The sequence below is a fragment of the Danio rerio genome, chromosome 5 (assembly GCF_052040795.2).
Source record: "Danio rerio strain M-AB ecotype USA chromosome 5, GRCz13ab, whole genome shotgun sequence".
Taxonomy (NCBI): domain Eukaryota; kingdom Metazoa; phylum Chordata; class Actinopteri; order Cypriniformes; family Danionidae; genus Danio; species Danio rerio.
In genome coordinates this window covers 5,256,936-5,270,662 of record NC_141025.1, presented here as the reverse complement: position 1 = coordinate 5,270,662, position 13,727 = coordinate 5,256,936, and the positions used below count along the sequence as shown (strand labels likewise).

At 34.9% G+C, this 13,727-nt stretch overlaps 1 protein-coding gene across 9 annotated transcripts in view; it reads left to right on the top strand.

The window, feature by feature from the left end:
- The window catches only part of LOC101882086 (ras-specific guanine nucleotide-releasing factor RalGPS1-like), a 328,440-nt gene that overhangs the window by 276,976 nt on the left and 37,737 nt on the right, over window positions 1-13,727 (top strand). For all 9 annotated transcript variants that reach the window (XR_015490749.1, XR_015490751.1, XR_015490748.1 and 6 more), the window contains exon 11: window positions 624-691. Coding sequence is in view for 1 of the 9 variants with exons in the window: in XM_087253213.1 (XP_087109339.1) it covers window positions 624-691 (68 nt within the window). In the remaining 8 variants the exon portion in view is untranslated. The remainder of the gene's footprint in view (window positions 1-623; window positions 692-13,727) is intronic.

Below are 13,727 nucleotides of genomic sequence, written 5' to 3'. Positions count from 1 at the left end.
AACTGCAGTGAAAATGAAACGTTACATCGTTAACTTCATTTTATCTATCTATGTGACAGGGGTGACGTGTTGTCACAGTGAAAATGAAAATTGAATTATTTAATTTAATTTTCAATTTTGGCAGATATTTTGCGAACAGTGGTTTATAATAAAATTGTTAATATGTTTTTTTTTTAATTTCCAATTTTTATTTGATTTATTTAAAATAATTGGCAGGAATTACCTTCCGTATTACAGTGTTTGTTTTTCAAGTAAATAAAATAAAAAAACCAATAAAACAAAAATAATTAAACACTTAAGCAGAAAGCAGTTTTGTGCTGTAAGTCTTTATAACACATCTTTAGTACAGAAGTGCAAGCAAAAAAATCCAGTTTTCCCTGAAATGCTTTGCTTAAATTAAAAGTGACGTCTTTAACTGTAGGATTAATGTGAGTGCTGAAGGTTTGATGTGATGATTTCACTAATGTGCCTTATTTTGGGTTTACGGCTGATCAGATCCAACTCATTTCACCCTCAAGCTTTAGCCAAACATGAGCTGCTTTCTAAATATGAAACTAATATGCAGCTAATAGGAACTAATGGAGTGTTTTTGGTGAGACTTTAGCTTTTTCTTTCCATTACAGACTGTCTCTGAAAATCGAACCCGGGAACTGTTCACCGCGCATGGCCACATCCAAAGAAGACCTCGCAGGTGAGAAACTGCATTATTTATTTATTTATTTATTTATTTATTTATTTATTTATTTATTTATTTATTTATTTATTTATTTGTTTGTTTGTTTGTTTGTTTATTTGTTTATGATGATGATGATGATGAGATGATCATTATTATTATTATTTTGCTTGTATTAGTATTAGTTGTATTTAATTATTATTATTGTTATTATACTGTTGTTATTAATTATTATTATTATTATTATTATTATTATTATTATTATTATTATTATTATTATTATTATTATTAATACTAATATTGCTATTATTGTTTTATAAATATTTTTATTATTATTTGTATGCCAATTAATTACTTATGTATTTATGTATTATTATATTATTATTATTATTATTATTATTATTATTATTATTATTATTATTATTATTATTATTATTATTATTATTATTATTACTTTTATTATTATTTTTGTTGTTGATTTATTACTATTATTATTGTTATTCATTTTAATTATTATTTTATAATTAGTATTTACTATTTTATGTTAATTATTTATGATTATTTAATATTTATGATAATTGTTTGTTTTTTGTTGATTATTATTATTCAAATGCTTTTTTATTATTACTATTCGCCATAGTAGTAGTAGTATATTATTTATTTTACTAGTAATAATAATATTAATATTATTATTATTATTATTTTATTATTATTATTATTATATAAATATTTTTACTATTATTAGTAGTAGTAGTAGGAGAAGTAGTATAGTATTTATTTATTATTCGTATTATTAGTAGTAGTTTTGTTATTGATTTATTATTCATTAATTGCCAGTTAATAGTTAATGTTATGTGCAGTTATAGTATTTAACACCATTTTACCCTGGACATGTTAAAGCCGCAGAAGTTTTCCAGTAATAATGTAGTATCATTTGTCAGCGTTTACTCCTGTAATCAAATCTGTAGGTTTCCATGTTCGTAAAACTTAATCTACATCTTGTTTGTAGGGTTTCCAAGACATTCTGTAACCATTCAGCCATTAAAAAAAGATATTTAATCTCATTCCAAAACCAAGGGTGAACGTTTGCATTTGTGGTGACTATAGTCCTGATGTTTTTGAATGTTATGTAAAAATGTCATATGCATTAGGCTTTTTCCCCCGTGAAGTATCTGCATATCACTGCCAGATGATCTGACCCAATGCAATATAATGCAGTCATTGGCACCATTTGGATTTCCATTCGTCATTCCTTCCACGAAGTCCTCTTCGTCGTGGTGTTAAAGTGAGGCATGAACAAGCTCATAGTCAGATATGAGGTAAAGTTCTTGTCTTTAATAATAACAGTTCAGAAAAACTATTTCAAATCCTGTTTGCTAAAACAGTGTATTTAATTTGACCGCCAATAGCTGCAAGATGCAGACTAAGGTTTTGCCATGTTGCCAGCAGTGGTGTAAAGTAACAAATTACAAACACTCAAATGACTGTAATTGAGTAGGTTTTCTCAGGTATTGTAATTTACTAAGTAGTTTTAAAAATGTGTACTTTTAATTTCTCTTGAGTACATGTTTAGTGCAGTATCGGTACTTTTACTCCACTACTTTCCTTTATCCTGCAGTCACTACTTTCTTTGTTCTTGTCTATACGGATTGGCTAAAGTAGAATAATCAGTCCTGCAATTCCTGTCCAATTAAATCCCACATAAAAACTAATCACATATTCTGAACTACGCCAAGGCATGGGCGCTTATAAATGCAGCAAACCATTTGGAAGCATTAAAAGTATCCAAGAAGATGTCTACATCATTACACACCATGATCCAGAGACTGTTTAGACCAGGGGTGTCCAAACTCAGGCTGTTTCCCAATATGCGTTCTTCATATGAGGTTATATGATCTTGACTGTTGTAGTTATTTCAGTTGCAAATAACTGCAGCGACTGGAATGAACCACCAATGTTGGTTCGCTATATTTGGTTCGCTATATTTGGGCTTCCAAAAGACAAGACACAAAGAGATCTGCTCTTATAGTTTAATTTTAATTATGTCCCAGAGAATAATAAACAAGATATAGCTCTAGCATTTGACAAAGGAGAACTTCCAGAATCTCACCCAGTTCAGTGCTGGATTCAGCTAAAAACTCCTCTAACCAACGAAGCTGTGGATTGTGAGCCACATCCTGAAAGTGTTTTTATTTGTTAAAATTGATCAACTACATGCACAGTTTCTAGCGTTAACGATATGTTGTAGCAAGGATGTAAGCAAGGTCAGATGATCTCAACTGTTGTAGTTATTCCAGTCGCAAATAACTGCAGCGACTGGAATGAACCACCAATGATGGTTCGCTATATTTGGTTCGCTCTATTTGGGCTTCCAAAGGACACGACCCAAAGAGAGAAGTGCTTATAGGTTAATTTTGATTATGTCCCAGAGAATAATAAAACCGATATAGCTTTAGTATCAGTTCAGTGCTGGTTTCGGCTCAAAACTCCTCTAACCAACGAAGCTGTGGATTGTAAGCCACAACCTGTAAGTGTTTTTATTTGTTAAAATTGATTAACTACATGTAGCGAGGATGTAAACAAGGATGTAAACAACAGGAAATGCTGTTTGGCACCACTATCAATTTAGCTACAAATTCATATTTATCAGTCAAATCGCTGTAAACCTCCACAATCTACAGCAGCGCTGCAATGTCTCTATATGTGGAGGCTTTCTGTGCGTTTCTCTATGCGGTCACTTTCCGTGCATTCTACATCTCAAAATACAAATTCACAAAATATAAGTGAACGTTTTATATTGCTTAAACATGCTTATTCTGAATATATGAAAAACACTTGTCAGATGTTGCTTTTGAGAGCAGGCGTGAGCTTTAGCTGTGTGCTCTTCAATTTTCTGTTTGATTCAGGCAGCTAACTCTGCTAACAGCTGCTCTGACTGGACTGTTTACACAGCATAAAAGCACATGCTTGTAGGGGCATGACCTGGAGCCAAACCGCGAATCACAGCACATTATGTTAGCTGACCAATCAGAGCCTCCTGAGGGCAGGTCGTTCATAGGAACTAGGAAATAGGACAGTCGTTTCATGTTAGCTGAGTAGCTGTATATAATCAAAGTAAGATAAATGAAAAAGTAACGTGATTTTCTGAAAGTGAAGCATGAGCACACATTGCTTTGCATCTTAAAAACAAAACCAAGCCTTAAAATTACACTGTGGTCCAGCCCTTTAATGTAAAGAGATACATTAGAATATGAGTAAGTTAACAGTAGCAAACTTTATGTAATGCTGAATAATAGTCTTTGCTTACCATCAGTTCATGTTAACTAATGTATTCAATAACACATTAATATATGTTTAGTTGACGTTAACAAAGACTGAGTAATCCTTCAGAATTGTGTTGTTCACTGTTAATTCATATTAACTAATGCATTACCCGCATTAACTAATATATCTTTATTGTAAAGGTTACCTGAAAAAATTATTAAAATTGCACAAGAAGACCAAATATTTTGTCTTCAATGGTATAGTCCAGGGCTATTCAATTGGCGGCTCGCGGGCCAAACCCAGCCCCCGAGGCAATTTGTTCCGGCCCTCCAAATAGTGTGACCAAGACATCAAAAATACATTTAGTGCAGTCGAAAAACAGCTGCTATAATTATGAAGTGACGTGCGTCTGTTCAATACAGCACGAGCTGCAGCTGAAGGCTGCGCAGAGAGTGAGTCAACTGGCATTAAGTGAGTGGTGCGGGCAGCCAAAAACATTTGGCCTTTTGTACAACTGATTTTGTACACTGATATCGTTTAAGGATAATGATAATGCAATGATTAAACAAGGATGTAAACAACAGGAAATGATGTTTGGCACCACTAGCAATTTAGCAACAAATTCATATTTATCAGTCAAACTGCTGTAAACATCCACAATCTACAGCAGCGCTGCAATGTCTCTCTGTGTGAAAGCTTTATGAGTGTTTCTCTATGCGGCCACTTTCACTCAAACTGCTGTAAGTGCGATTTTACTATTAACCTCGCTTTAATTAAATATGATTAATTAATGGTAAAGACTTCTCAACGCCGTGTTTCTGTTGCATGGAATGAAACTACTGCAACTAAACAAGGTTATGCCAACTGTGTGCTAGTTCAAAGTTCCGAGCTTATACCGAGACTAATACATATGCATACTGGATTAACCATAGCAGCGGGTCGTTCACATTTTGCGTCTTTTCCGCACGCCAGTTCATTATTTCCAATGGAGACGTGCTCATATTGGAGGGGTGCACGCACGACTCGCAAGCGAACCGACGCACTCATGTCCTCCAGGCGAACACAGTAGAAGTTATCTCAGCTGTAGCGGTGAGAGTTGTGCGTGGCTTTTAGTGCAATGTCAATGATACGAAATTGTCGTAAATAAAAAAAGATACGAATTGTTACAAATTATTACATTTATTATGTTTGTATGAACGCAGATAATAACATTAGTTCATTTAAATTCTTAGCTTTTACATAGCTTAAATTAACATTATACAAATACTATTTTGTAACTACATTGTTCTATCATTTATTTCATTGTAAAATTATCACTCGTTTAAATCAAAAACTTTTTTATTTATTTTTAATTTTAAAGAGAGAAATTGACTACTGTTTGTTTTTTTTATTAATATTTTGTGCTGTATTTGGTTACTGAGCAGCAATAAACACTTTAAAATATAAGAAGTTTTCTTGAGATTTTCTTAACTAGTAGTGTTTTGAATTTAATAAATGTATAATAATCGTGATAATCTTGAAAGATTATTCTTCAGACTATGATCGTACAACCAAAATCTATAATCATTGCATTCCTATATGTTATGCAGTTTAAAACACAGCAAGTCTGAATGTAGAAGAAGCCTACTTAAGCAATGCACTGATTTTGTTGTACTTTAAAATACAACATTTAAATGTTTGTAAAAAAAGAAGCCTATTGTACAACAAACTGATGTTATGTAGTTTTAAAATTTTAGATATTTTAACGTGTTAATGTTGATATTTTAACGTTTTAATGTAGACCACTTAAATTGCAAGCATATCTCTCCGACCCATCATTTGTAATGCTTTTCATGAACTTGCCCTCATGACAAACTAATTGAATAGCCCTGGTATAGTCATTATTCATTCATTCATTTTCTTGTCGGCTTAGTCCCTTTATTAATCCGGGGTCGCCACAGCGGAATGAACCGCCAACTTTTCCAGCAAGTTTTTATGCAGTGGATGCCCTTTCAGCCGCAACCCATCTCTGGAAAACATCCACACACACATCCACACATACACCCATGCACTAGGGACAATTTAGCCTACCCAATTCACCTGTACCGCATGTCTTTGGACTGTGGGGGAAACCGGAGCACCCGGAGGAACCCCACGCGAAGGCAGGGAGAACATGCAAACTCCACACAGAAACGCCAACTGACCCGAGGTTCGAACCAGCGACCTTCTTGCTGTGAGGCGACATTACTACCTACTGCGCCACTGCCTCGCATAGTCATTATTATTGCACATTTCTTAACAATCCCCAGACCTCACTAGTTTTTAAACCCTGGGAAAGGTCATTGGCATGAGGCTAATATAAGTATATAATACTTTAAAATAAAAATACATCAATATTTCTATAAATGCAGTATCTAAAATGTCCATTTATTGAATGAGATTCTTGTGGAAGCGTCTCAGCCACAGGGTTACATCACAGTGCCTGGCGGACGAGGTCTTTCCTACAGTCTCTTATGTAACCCGGTGCATGTATTGTGAAGATGTCCAGCCAAGGAAATGAGATCTGTCTGTGAAACTCAGGCCAGAAAACAGCAAAACATGAAGCAGGCGTTCAGGCACACCTACCCATCGCTTTATTATGACTATTTTCCACATTGGAGAATAATAGTAAAGTCATCAGAAGTATGAAATAACACGAGCCGAAGTGTGATGTAGTGGCCAAAACATGTTAAACCCATCAAAACAAAATGTCTAAGAGGTCTAGATTCCAGATCTGCTCATTCGGACTGTTTCCTTATGTCTGTTACACACTGTTGAAGAAGTCCATGTGTTCTGTGAATAGACAGATTAATTTGCTGAAGTTTATTCAGATGTAAAAAATATATATATATATTCAAATGCAACTTATGGATGGGTGGAGGGATGGAGATGATAGATAGATAGATGATAGATAGATAGATAGATAGATAGATAGATAGATAGATGGATGGATGGATGGATGGATGGATGGATGGATGGATGGATGGATGGATGGATGGATGGATGGATGGACGGGCAGATGGATGGATGGATGGATGGACGAACGGATGGACGGGCGGATAGATGAACAGACGGACGGATGGATGAATTGATGGAGATAGAGGGATGGATGGATGGGTGGAAATAGATTGAGATAGATAGATGGATGGATGGATGGATAGATAGATAGATAGATAGATAGATAGATAGATAGATAGATAGATAGATAGATAGATAGATAGATAGATAGATAGATAGATAGATAGATAGATAGATAGATAGATGGATGGATGGATGGATGGATGGATGGATGGATGGATGGATGGATGGATGAATGGATGGATGGATGGACGGACGGACGGATGGATAGATGGATGGATGGATAGATGAACAGATAAATGGATGGGCGGATAGATGAATGGATGGAGATAGATAGATAGATAGGCAGACAGACAGACAGACAGGTGGACGGACGGACGAATCGATAGATGATATATATACATTACATACATTATATTATTTTTTTAATATCATGTACATCAGCAAAACTAGCGCAAAATAATCAAGTGAGCATTAATATTTTGGGTTTTTGTTATAACTTACATTTTACTTACATTGGTAATATGTAAATTATTTATTCAATTCGTTTTAATATACATCATGTATACTTGGGGACCAAAATAATCAAATGTGCATTAATAGTTCATGTTTTGTTGTAGCTTTAGTATTAAATGTTTTTAAATGTTAAATGCTTGTGGATGCGCAGCAGATTATTCTTTTTTTAAATCCCCTACAAAATTAGATAGATAGATAGATAGATAGATAGATAGATAGATAGATAGATAGATAGATAGATAGATAGATAGATAGATAGATAGATAGATAGATAGATAGATAGATAGATAGATAGATAGATAGATAGATAGATGAACGGACGGGTGGAAGGATGGATGAATGGATGGAGAGATAGATAGATAGATAGATAGATAGATAGATAGATAGATAGATAGATAGATAGATAGATAGATAGATAGATAGATAGACAGATAGACAGATAGATAGATAGATAGATAGATAGATAGATAGATAGATAGATAGATAGATAGATAGATAGATAGATAGATAGATGAACGGACGGGTGGAAGGATGGATAAATGGATGGATAGATAGATAGATAGATAGATAGATAGACAGACAGACAGACAGACAGACAGACAGACAGACAGACAGACAGACAGACAGACAGACAGACAGACAGACAGACAGATAGATAGATAGATAGATAGATAGATAGATAGATAGATAGATAGATAGATAGATAGATAGATAGATAGATAGATAGATAGATAGATAGATAGATAGATAGATAGATAGATAGATAGATAGATAGATAGATAGATAGATAGATGAACGGACGGGTGGAAGGATGGATAAATGGATGGATAGATAGATAGATAGACAGACAGACAGACAGACAGACAGACAGACAGACAGACAGACAGACAGACAGACAGACAGACAGACAGACAGACAGACAGACAGACAGATAGATAGATAGATAGATAGATAGATAGATAGATAGATAGATAGATAGATAGATAGATAGATAGATAGATAGATAGATAGATAGATAGATAGATAGATAGATAGATAGATAGATAGATAGATCTAGATAGATAGATTTTTCTCCTGCAAAGGTCAAAAGACTGACCTGCAATTGTCTCCTGTCTATAAATATTTGTTCATTTGATGAAAATCCACCAAAATATATGAAAAAAAAGTCTTTCCAGTGGATCCTGCTTCCTATTTCTGCAAACAGATGATGTCAGTGGACAGTAATGAGCTGAAGTGATGCAGCTGCTCGTCCCACAATGCACTCTGCCTTCCCCATGCTCCTTAAAACTCCTCATTTTTGCCACATTTTAATTTAAGGCAGGAAATTATGATGGAGAGATGTAATCAGGACATGACGCTGATCATGAGTTTCCCAAAACAACACTACTATATGCAGTGAAGTGCAGCAGGGTACGGTTACTTTTGCCTACGTTATAAAACAATTAGTGCTGTCAATCGATTAAAAAAAATAAACTAATTAATAACACTTTTTTTGAGAATCAACCGCGATTAATCACATTTAAAAGACTGAAACGTGTAATTTTGGCTATTCAAATGTAAAATTTATATAAAAGCAAGACAAAAACTCTTTAAATTCAAAATATAATTAATTATTAGAATTTTTGTTTTACTTGTAACACAGATTTCTTCATGTAAACAACAAACCCACGATAAACCATCAAGATCCTGGCTTGACAGCCATATTTATTACAGAAATAAAAACACAGGCATGTTAATGCCATTTTAATTTCAATACAATCAATGCCAATAAAGAAAACATTGATTTCCAAGTTGGATTCTAAGTGGACTGCAAAAAAAAAAAAGCCAAAATACAGAAATTGCAGATATGGAAAATTATAATAACAATAAGTATTAAATACAAACAATTGCACTAATTGTAAAGTTGTATTGCTGTGAGTTGACAACATTAATTATAAAGTAGAAACAATTTTGCTCAGTCCTCCTTTCCATTCATCCAGTTGCTAAGATAGTCCAGTCTGTTGACATTATCGGGGGACAATGTGGACCTTTTCTTTTGAATTATGTGAGCTGAGAGTGAGAACAGGCTGGATCACAGGCAGGATTGCTGAATCAGCATATGCGTTTCGGTGCCTAATTTTGTGGCCACTGGTGCTGCGACAAGGATGTAAGAAGCATCAAGCGGTATATCACTGGCACATACAGGTACGCGTTGTGTCACACCAAAGCGCGCACGCACACACACACACACACACACACATATACACACACACACACAAACACAAACATTCCGCATGCAGGACAGCGCAGCTGGAGCGACTCCCTTCAGATTCAACACACATGATCGTGTTCATCAAATTTGCAAAAATTTAGAGCAAAAAGTGTCCAGTAACAAGAAAATCACACAGCCATTGGCTAAATTCTATGTCAGTCTAACTTCGGGGAAGTAGAAACTGAACTTCTGTGTATGATCGATAGCAAATGACTGAGAGACATGCAGACGGCCAAAACGCTCGGCTTTGTTTAGATTTTAATAACTATAACTTGGACTTTTTTTATTTAGTTTGTGGTCTCATTTTATCTGTAACATTGTAAGCTATGACACCGACTGGTCTTTTACTCCAAAGACAGCATTTTCACATGTGAGTACCATGGTAAAACGGTGTAAACAATAGGTCTTCGGCAGAAATGGTGACATAAACAAATGAATAACCATCCATAATTCAACACTATTGTGTCAGTGGACTAAATTTGCTTGATGGGATGGACTCTTACCTTTCAAAATAAACTGTGATGCACAGCAGTGAATGCATGTGTGTGTTGTTATTACATGATATGTACGCCATATCTAATTAGCATTTTCTGCAAAACTTACACAAATTTAGCAAATACATTCTTTATAAGCTTTCCATTGACAAACAACTAGCTGTAATGGGTGCTCAGGGGATGTAGCTTTAAACTGATGTGTAGTTTTTCAAGATTACTCATGTCCTTTTTGACGTAATCTATTCATAAAATTGACATGTGGAAAAAACAGCACCTCAGTGCGACCTCGTCGGGGCGCTGTGGAAGGGGTTAAGAGTCGACCATGTAAAAACAGAGATTTTTAATTACCTTAAAGGACCACCAAGTCACAAAATGCGAAGGTTTTTCTTTCCGTTTGCCATGCGCCATCAAATTCCATTAAAACAAAAGTCGAAAGTTAAAAATGAAACACCTGAAATTGCATGAAACTCTGGTAATGCGACATTAACTATTTTATACTGAAACTTGCCTTAAAAAAGGTGCTTCCTTGGTCTTATCCGTATTTCTTTGCAAGTTGAACACACCATGGCCAGAACAGAAAAAAAAACTGCAACTGCGTTAATTGCGTAAAAAAATTTTAACTAGTTAATTATTTCAAATTAATCACATGCGTTAACGCACTAATTTTGACAGCACTAAAAACAATATCTGTTAATGAACACTTTCTGTAATTTGTGTTTTTTCGGTTTGTTTACAGTTGTGAACTGCATAATGGTATGTTGATCTCTGCTCTGTCGACTTTTGATGTTGCAAATTCAAATCTACAGTTTAACAAAGTGACTTTTATTGACATTTTAGCAGAAATAATATAATGTATAAGAAACAATAAACAGAGAAATAAGTGTGTAAAATTACCAAAAAAATGTGCTGCAGTTTATAACAAGGTTTCTGTAGCGTAATATACAACACCAACCCACACAATACTGCAAACTATTCAGCCTGATCTCACCAGGAAACATAAGTATTTTATGTTTTGTCAGTTTAGTGGCTAATCCATACTTTAGGGATAGGTATACAGTTTAACACAAAGCATGAGCAGTCTGTCAGATGAAGAAGAGCCGGAGTCAGAGATTCAATTAAATAAATAAAGTTTACTGAAGATAGTTTGCAGTTTCATCAGCAGAAGCCAGCTTCAGCACTCGCAATGAGTTCCTAGGCCGTTACAATCACCAATCAATAACAATTACAGGAACATTTCCTCGTGGGGTTTGTGCGTACAATTCTGAACAATATCTTAAGCGTAAATGTCAGACATCCACTAGACCAGGGGTGTCAAACGTACGGCCCGCGGGCCGGATCAGGCCTGCAAATGAAGCTAATACGGCCCGCGAGATGATTCTGTGAGCTGAAATTTTTCAATAAAATATACTGCTGTTCCAATTGTGTCCACTGGATGGCGCAATAGCAAACTTAATTTAATCCCATCCACAAGCCTGAATCAGCGTCAATTTGACAGCCATCTCAGAGAGAAAGACCTCATACCTTTTTTTGTATCTGTCCAAGAAAACTAAACATTCGCGATCAATTAACGTGGAAAATCTTCTCTCGCTCTGCACGTTTCCTACTGCTGGTTCTGTGTGTGCGCGATCTGTCATTCATACAGAAATTCTCACGTGCTCTGCAGACCCACTGAGACGCGCCTTTTCCGCCAGAATGCATCCGACTGTAGTTTCTGAATCTCCTAAAATGTCCAGAATTCAGGTTTTACTTTCGCATTCTAAAGTTGCCATTATTTGTATGCCTTTTTTGCATTGCCATTTCGCAGCTGACTGTTAATAACATTAAATTAAATGTGTATGATTAAATGATTAATAATTTAATAATCGACTCAGATAAACTTTATACTCGGAGAGAACAAAGTGACACCTATAATGGCCGCAAAATATTTTTACACCATCAGAAATGGTTAATCAACTAATTTGCCTTATTTAAATAATCTACACTTTACTTATTCTAGTATATATTTTTTTGCAATAATGACAAATTTTTTTCTGATATTTCTCATTTGCTGCATATTTTAATAATTGAATGATGCTAATATATTACATACTTTATACTTATCTAAAATGTTTTGACAATACTGTAAATGTCATTCCAATATAGCAACTTTAGAGAGAGAGAGAGAGAGAAAGAGAGAGCAGAGCAGAGCACCCTTTACCTGTCAGTGGGTGCACATGTCTCCTCAATAGCATATAAGTTAGAGAAAAAGTGGATTTCTATTATTTCAACAGCCTTTTAAAAATAACTTTAACCCATTGAAAAGAAAAAGTGTATAACAGTGTCATAATAAATAAAAATAAAGTTAAAAATCACATTATTTTTTGTTTGTTGCATGTAGTTTCCTCACTCTCTTATTGGTGAGTTTTTTCCATCTCCGCTGTCGCCACTGGCTTGCATGGTTCAGGACATGTAGAGCTACACATCGATGAATTTGCTTTTCAGTGTTTGGACTCTCAGTAATGACTTTAAACCACACTGAACTGAGCTAAACTGTACTGAAATTAAACACTAAAAACTGAACTTTATGTGAAGCTGCTTTGACACAATCTACATTGTAAAAGCGCTATACAAATAAGGCTGAATTGAATTGAATAGTTGACCATTTATGTGCTGTGGGAAAAAGGTGTTTTTCAATCAGGCTAACACTGCAAGTATATTTCAAACCTGTAGGAAGCCCTGCACACTGAGGTGATCTCACGAGGAAATGTAACTATTTTACGTTTTGTCACTTTAGCGGCTATTTTGTACGAGTTCAGTCATATGAAAATGTACCATTTGAAAAAGAAGGCGTGCTAGCAAGCCCCCCAACCTCCCCACCCCCACCCTCTCTCTCGAGGTCCGGCCCACTTCAGAACAGATTTTATTCCATGCGACCCCTGACCTAAAATGAGTTTGACATCCCTGCACTAGACTGTTTAGAGCTGACTCTAGACCTGTAAAACGGACCCCCAATCAAATAGAAGACACACACTTTAGGTATAATCTGTTTCTTATCCAAGGCTGAGTGTATTCACAACCGTCTTTATAAAAACTGGTATAATATACATTTAGGCAGTTATAGTATCCTTACTACACAAAGTCTATCTTAAATAAAAAGCAGAATCACTTTAAAAGAATTAACCGCAAATAAGCAAAATCACTTTAGACATTTTAGATAGTATTAACTCATAGAAATAACAATAGAAACAGTTGCTTCCAGTCCTCAGCCATCAGTTCCACTCAAGGTCTCCGTGACCTCTGACCTAGTTTGTTTGGCTCCTGAAAAAGTTACACAGACAGGCAAATGCACTGAACATTTTTACATAAAGCAGTGTGTTTAACTTATCCATTAGTTAAAATCATTTCAAAGTTGAATACTCATTTAAATAATCAAATAATTATATTTAATAAAAAT